The sequence below is a fragment of the Chiloscyllium plagiosum genome, unplaced genomic scaffold (genome assembly GCF_037043375.1).
Source record: "Chiloscyllium plagiosum isolate Xiang-an unplaced genomic scaffold, Cpla_swu_hap1 HiC_scaffold_9, whole genome shotgun sequence".
In the NCBI taxonomy this organism is placed as follows: domain Eukaryota; kingdom Metazoa; phylum Chordata; class Chondrichthyes; order Orectolobiformes; family Hemiscylliidae; genus Chiloscyllium; species Chiloscyllium plagiosum.
Window position 1 is genome coordinate 2237325 of NW_028270147.1, and position 7839 is coordinate 2245163.

The 7839-nt window shown below is 44.3% G+C and overlaps 1 protein-coding gene across 1 annotated transcript in view; it reads right to left on the bottom strand.

The window, feature by feature from the left end:
- Positions 1–6358, bottom strand: part of LOC122554091 (uncharacterized) — a 33832-nt gene extending 27474 nt beyond the window's left edge. Inside the window, exon 1 of the mRNA XM_043698545.2 lies at positions 6072–6358. Within this exon, the coding sequence (XP_043554480.2) occupies positions 6072–6338 (267 nt within the window). The 5' untranslated portion in view covers positions 6339–6358. The remainder of the gene's footprint in view (positions 1–6071) is intronic.
- Positions 6359–7839: the final 1481 nt, after the last annotated feature.

The following is a 7839-nucleotide window of genomic DNA, read 5'->3' on the forward strand; positions in this document are numbered from 1 at the left end:
TGAGGGGCACCAGTATCCTTGGGGGGAGGTTTGCTAGTGCTCTTGGCGGGAGGGGTTTAAACTAACTCTGCAGGGGCATGAGAACCTAGACTGTAGCTTTAGGGTGCAGGACCTGGAGTGTAGGGAGGTTAGGAACATGGCATCAATCTCAAAGGAGGGTGCCTGTAAACAGGAAAGTGGCTTGAAGTGTGTATACTTCAATGCAAGAAGTATATGAAATAAGGTAGGTGAACTTGCAGCGTGGGTTGGTACCTGGGACTTCGATGTTGTGGCTATTATGGAGACATGGGTAGAACAGGGACAGGATTGGCTGTTGCAGGTTTAAATGTTTTAATAGGGTCAGAGGTGGGGGTAAAAGAGGGGGAGGTGTGGCATTGCTTGTCAAAGATCGTATTACAGCGGTGGAAAGGACGATGGATGAAGACTCGCCATCTGAGGTAGTTTGGGCTGAGGTTAGGAATAGGAAAGGTGAGGTCACCCTATTAGGAGTTTTTTTACAGGCCTCCTAATAGTCCTAGAAACGTAGAAGAAAGGATTGCGAGGATGATTCAGGAGAAGAATGAAAGTAATAGGGTGATTGTTATGGGGGACTTTAACTTTCCTGATATTGATTGGGAAAGCTATCGCTCTAGTTCGTTAGATGGGTCGGTGTTTGTCCAATGTGTGCAGGAGGGTTTCCTGACACAATATGTAGATAGGCCAACAAGAGGTGAGGCCATACTGGATTTGGTTCTGGGTAATGAACCAGGCCAGGTGTTAGAATTAGAGGTAGGTGAGCACTTTGGGGACAGTGACCACAATTCGGTGACTTTTACTCTAGTGATGGAGAGGGATAAGTGTGCACTGCAGGGCAAGAGTTATAGCTGGGGACAGGGAAATTATGATGCGGTGAGGCATGACTTAGGATGCGTGGCTTGGAAAAATAGGCTTCAAGGCAAGGGCGTAATTGATATGTGGAGCTTGTTCAAGGAGCAACTATTGAGTGTCCTTGATAAGTATGTACCTGTCAGGCAGGGAGGAAAGGGTCGTGTGAGGGAGCCGTGGTTTAATAAGGAATTGGAATCCCTTGTTAAATGGAAGAGGGCGGCCTATATAAAGATGAGGCGTGAAGGTTCAATTGGGGCGATTGAGAGTTATAAGGTAGCCAGGAAGGGCCTGAAGAGAGAGCTAAGAGCAGCAAGGAGGGGACATGAAAGGTCCTTAGTTGGTAGGATTAGGGAAAACCCTAAGGCTTTCTATAGGTATGTCAGGAATAAAAGAATGTCGAGGGTAGGAATAGGTCCAGTCAAGGATAGTAGTTGCGTGTGGAGGCTGAAGAGATTGGGGAGACACTGAATGAACACTTTTCGTCAGTATTCACTCAGGAACAGGACATTGTTGCCGATGTGAATACTGAGTCACTATTAAGTAGAATGAATGGCTTTGAGGTATGTAGGGAAGAGGTGTTGGAAATTCTGGAAAGGGTGAAAATAGATAAGTCCCCTGGGCCTGATGGCATTTATCCTAGGATTCTCTGGGAAGCAAGGGAGGAGATTGCAGAGCCATTGGCCTTGATTTTTATGTCCTCGTTGTCTACAGGAGTAGTGCCAGAAGACTGGAGGATAGCAAATGTGGTTCCCTTGTTCAAGAAGGGGAGTAGGGATAACCCTAGTAACTATAGGCCGGTGAGTCTCACTTCTGTTGTGGGCAAAGTCTTAGAGAGAATTGTAAGGGATAGGATTTATGAACATCTGGATAGGAATAATGTGATCAAAGATAGTCAGCATGGTTTTGTGAAGGGCAGGTCGTGCCTCACAAACCTTATTGAATTCTTTGAGAAGGTGACTAAGGAGATGGACGAGGGGAAAGCGATAGATGTGGTGTATATGGATTTTAGTAAGGCGTTTGATAAGGTTCCCCATGGTAGGCTACTTCAAAAAATACAGAGGTATGGCATTGAGGGTGAGTTGGAGGTTTGGATTAGGAATTGGCTGGCTGGAAGAAGGCAGAGGGTAGTAGTTGATGGTAAAGGTTCATCTTGGAGTGCCGTTACTAGCGGTGTTCCGCAAGGATCTGTTTTGGGACCATTGCTGTTTGTCATTTTTATAAATGACCTGGTGGAGGGGTTAGAAGGTTGGGTGAGCAAGTTTGCGGATGATACGAAAGTCGGAGGAATTGTAGACAGTGAGGAAGGATGTGGCAGGTTACAGCGGGATATAGATAAGCTGCAGAGACGGGCAGAAAGGTGGCAAATGGAGTTCAATGTAGCTAAGTGTGAGGTGATTCACTTTGGTAAGAGTAACAAAAAGATGGGGTACTGGGCTAATAGTCGGATACTTGGTAGTGTGGATGAGCAGAGGGATCTTGGTGTACATGTACACAGATCTTTGAAAGTTGCCACCCAGGTAAATAGTGCGGTGAAGAAGGCATATGGCGTACTGGCTTTTATTGGTAGAGGAATTGAGTTCCGGAGTCCTGAGGTCATGTTGCAGTTGTATAAGACTCTGGTGCGGCCGCATCTGGAGTATTGTGTGCAGTTTTGGTCGCCATACTATATGAAGGATGTGGAGGCACTGGAACGGGTGCAAAGGAGGTTTACCAGGATGTTGCCTGGTATGGTAGAAAGATCGTATGAGGAAAGGCTGAGGCACTTGGGGTTGTTTTCATTGGAGAAAAGAAGGTTTAGGGGTGACTTGATAGAGGTGTACAAGATGATTAGGGGTTTAGATAGGGTTGACCGTGAGAACCTTTTTCCACGTATGGAGTCAGCTATTACGAGGGGGCATAGCTTTAAATTAAGGGGTGGTAGGTATAGGACAGATGTTAGGGGTAGGTTCTTTACTCAGCGAGTCGTGAGTTCATGGAATGCCCTGCCAGTAGCAGTGGTGGACTCTCCCTCTTTATGGGCATTTAAGCAGGCATTGGATAGGCATATGGAGGATAGTGGGCTAGTGTAGGTTAGGTGGGCTTGGATCGGCGCAACATCGAGGGCCGAAGGGCCTGTACTGCACTGTATTCTTCTATGTTCTATAACAAGAAAGGGGCATCGATTGAAGTGAAAAGCAGTGGTTTCAGGAGGGATTTGAGGAAATGTTTTTAAACCCAGATGGTGGTGGGGGTCTGGAATGCACTGCCTAGGGAGGCAGGAAACCTGACAATCTTTATAAAGTATCTGGATGAGCATTTGAAATGCCATAACATTCAAGGCTACAGGCCAGGTGCTGGAGTGTGTAGAATTAGAATACTTTTTATCAGAGCAGGCTTGATGGGACAAACAGTCTCTTCTGTACTGTGTGGTCCTATGAACTCTGCAGCTACCTCTCAGTGGAAAACGTTATCTATGCTGACTAACACTTAAAGAAATTATTGGTTACTTTTATTGTTATGTTGAATGCCAAATGCAGACTTCACTAGATTTTAAAAAGAGATCCATTTTTAAAACTGGTATACTTGTCAGATTCCCTACATGTCCTAACTCTCTGAGTCAAGTTCTGGGTTCAGGTCTCACATGAGAGGATGAATGTGAAGTCCAAGCTGGTCCCTACAGTGAAATACTTGTCAACTGCTCAAGTGAATGTTTAGATTAGATTAGATTAGATTGCTTACAGTGTGGAAACAGTCCCTTCAGCCCAACAAATCCACACCGACCCGCCAAAGCGCACCCATCCAGACCCATTCCCCTACATTTACCCCTTCACCTAATACTACGGGCAATTTAGCATGTCCAATTCACCTGACCTGCACACTTTTGGACTGTGGGAGGAAACCAAACCGGAGGAAACCCACGCAGACACGGGGAGAATGTGCAAACTCTACACAGAGAGCTGCCTGAGGCGGGAATTTCAGGGAAGAGAAAAAAGCCCTCCCAGTGTCCTGGTCAACATCCAGAAATAATTTATTTGCAAAACAACACTACTTTTCAAAAGTAATTTACCAATTTAAGGTGAGAGAGAAAAGGTTTAAAGGGGACTTAAGAGGGAACTTTTTCACACAGTGAATGGAATGAGCTGTCAGAGGAAGTGGTACAGGCTGGTACAAATACAACATTTAAAAGGCATCTGAATGGGTATATGAACAGGAAAGGTTTAGAGGGATACGGGCCTAGTGCTGGCAAATGGGACTAGATTAATTTAGGAAATCTGGTCAGCACAGATGAGTGAACCAAAGGATCTGTTTCCGTGCTGTACATCTCTACGACTCTAAGATTACAAATTGTCTGATTCAGCCTCAGACAGTTTCCATTGTGAAGTAAGAGAGAGGACTTTGTGGAGGAGATTTAACACGGTAGGCTTGGTCCTACCAACAATTAGCTCAAGGAAATTTCTGCCCAACCCGTTTTAAATAATGGAAAAACAGTCCAGCTAATTAAGACACAATGGTAAGGTGAAATCATGTGAAACCTGTGTTTTTGGAATATGCCACTGTGAGTCTAGCATGTACATAATAAATAGATGGATAGCTCCTTAAAGATTCCAGGGAGTGGGAAAAGAAGCCATTGCAGTTAATTCACCAGATGAACTTCCTGGCATTTACCTAAGTGACAACAACAAAATCAGCCCTGCCATCATGCAAATTCATCGTTACCAATACCTGGGGCTAATGCCAACATCTGAAGTACTGTCTCAGAGACCATTTCATCGACAGCATTTTCCAAACCCATGATCACTACCATCTAGAAGAACAAGTCCTGCAAGTTTCCCTCCAAACCACTCACCATTCTGACTTGTCTTCAGTGTTACTGGGTCAGAATCCTGGTCGGGGGGGGACCACTCATCACACTGTCAACACTCTGCCGTGTTGGTGGCTGTCAAACCTTGAGGGGATAGGAGGTGAGTTTCTCACTGCAGAATTCCTAAGACGCTGACTTTTCTTTTATTCATTTGTATGACATGGGTGTGCTGGCTGGTCAGCATTTTTTACTGCCTGGCCCTAGTTGCTCCTTGAGAAGGTGATGGTGAGTTGCTTTCTTGAACCGCTGCATTCCATGTGCTGTAGGTTTATCCACAATGCCCTTAGGGAGAGAATTCCAGGATTTTGACCCAAGACACTGAAGGAATGGGAACGGCTTACAATGGCCAATGGATGCCCAGTCTTGAGTTGCTAGTTCAAAATCCTTCCCATTTAGCACAGTGATAGTGGAGGGTATTCTCAATGAGGGTATTCTCTTTGTCTCCACATGGACCATACAGTGGTCACTCTGATGACCTGCTCTTGTGGCCATAGTATTTATCTGGCGAGTCCAGTCTGTGGTGAACAGTAACTCCCAGAATAGTTAAAAATCACACAACACCAGGTTATAGTCCAACAGGTTTAATTGGAAGCACACTAGCTTTCGGAGCGTCGCTCCTTCATCAGGTGATAGTGGAGGACTCAATCCTAAGACACTCTACGCTCACTACACACACACACATACACTCTCTCACACTCACACCCCCAACCCAGACAGACACACACACACACACACACACACAAAGACCCACATGCACACATATATTTTGTGGGGTGAATTTGCACTTGCAAAGTTACATTGTACTTTGCTCAAAAACTGCATGAATTCGTGTAAAACTCTGCGATCTCACTTTTTAGATTAGAATCAATCTAAACATCATGGCATAGACAGAGAACACAGGGATCCAACACCTTCAACATATTGTCTAGCTATCACCCATTGTTACAGCTAATCTGAGAATGCAACTTTTAAAAAAGGTTTTGTGATTTACACATGAAAGAAGTGAAACTATCATGGTATTCAAACAGATTAAAGACTCAACAGACAATCAAGGTATTTTTCAATGTATAATTTCAGTTACATCACACTGTAAAGTTTTGCTATAAATTCTGTGTGTTAGGATTGAGCCCTCCACTACCATCTGATGAAGGAGCGTCACTCCGAAAGCTAGTGCTTCCAATTAAACCTGTTGGACTATAACCTGGTGTTGTGTGCTTTTTAACTTTGTACATCCCAGTCCAACACCGGCATCTCCAAATCATCCCAGAATGATGACAGCATGTCATTCAGTGATGGTAATGTGAAAGCAATGGAAATTGGCTGATATTGTTTTTATTGAGCACACACATTCTTTATTACTTACATGGTTTCCATGGAGATCCAGCTTGATTAAACGGGGACATCTTGCGAGAGCATCGATTTTAGTGATGTAATTCCGAGACAGGTTGCAAACCTTCAAAGCAGAGGATTGAGGCAAGCTGCCCAGATTCTTCAGGTAACGTCCAGACAAGTTTACTACCACAATCTCATCCAGTTTCTTCTCTTTGTATACATTTTCCATCTCTCCACACAACAGGATCAGTGATTTTGAAGGAGACACAAGGTGACTTCTTTTGATTGGATGTTTCATAGCTGCACGGCTCTGTGGAGTATGCAAATCATCAAACAAGCAGAATGAAAGTGGAAGAAATGTTTTATGGCCAGGACATAGAGATTGACTATAATGTGGATCTTATTTACAAATATGCCTCCTTTTTCTATTGTACGAAAAAGCTCATAATCAGAGTGGACATTAGTGCGGCAATGAAGGAACACTGCATTGCTGGGAGAAATTAAACAAAAACCTTGTATAACTTCTCAGACTGGATGTAAAAGGTAAAAGTCAGGTAAAGTTGCCATGATCTTACCAGACCATTAGTCTGTTCTCTCATTGCCACTCAGATTGATAGAGTTGTGAAGAAAGTATACAGTGTGCTAGCTTTTATTGGTAGAGGGATTGAGTTTTAGAGCCATGAGATCATCTTGCAGCTGTACAAAACTCTGGTGCGGCCGCACTTGGAGTATTGTGTACATTTCTGGTCACCACATTATAGAAAGGATGTGGAAGCATTGGAAAGGGTTCAGAGGCAATTTACCAGGATGTTGCCTGGTCTGGAGGGAAGGTCTTATGAGGAAAGTCTGAGGGACTTGAGGCTGTTTTTGTTAGAGAGAAGAAGGTTGAGAAGTGACTTAGTTGAGACATATAAGATGATCAGAGGGTTAGATATGGTGGGCAATGAGAGCCTTTTTCCTCGGATAGTGATGGCTAGCACAAGGGGACATAAATTTAAATTGAGGAGTGATAGATACAGGATAGTGGTCAGAGATAGTTTCTTTGCTCAGAGAGTAGTAGGGGCGTGGAATCACCTGCCTGCAACAGTAGTACACTTGCCAAATTGACAGGCATTTAAATAGTCATTGGACAGACATAGGGATGATAATGGAATAGTGTAAGATAGATGGGCTTCAGATTGGTTTCACAGGTCAGAGCAACACAGAGGGCCGAAGGGCCTGGACTGCGCTGTAACGTTCTATGTTCTGTGTCTCCTATGACTAAGCCTGTCCTGTATCCATCTTTGAGGAGAAAGTGAGGTCTGCAGATGCTGGAGATCAGAGATGGAAATGTGTTGCTGGAAAAGCGCAGCAGGTCAGGCAGCATCTAGGGAACAGGAGAATCGACGTTTCGGGCATTAGCCCTTCTTCAGGAAGGTTTCTCATGGTAAACTGATGAGCAAGGTTAGCTCACACAGAATACAGGGAGAACTAACTATTTGATGCAGAACTGGCTTGAAGGTAGAAGATAGAGGTGGTGATGGAGAGTTGCTTTTCAGGCTAGTGGCCTGTGACTAGCAGTGTGCAACAAGGATCGGTGCTAGGTCCACTGCTTTTCGTCAATTACACAAATGATTTGGATGTGAACATAGAAGGTATGGTTAGTAAACTTGCAGATGACTCTAAAATTGGAGGTGTGGTGGACAGCGAAGAAGGTTACCTCAGAGTACAATGGATCTGGATCAGATGGGCCAATGTGCTGAGGACTGACAGATGGAGTTTAATTTAGATAAATGTAAGGTGCTGCATTTTGGAAAAGC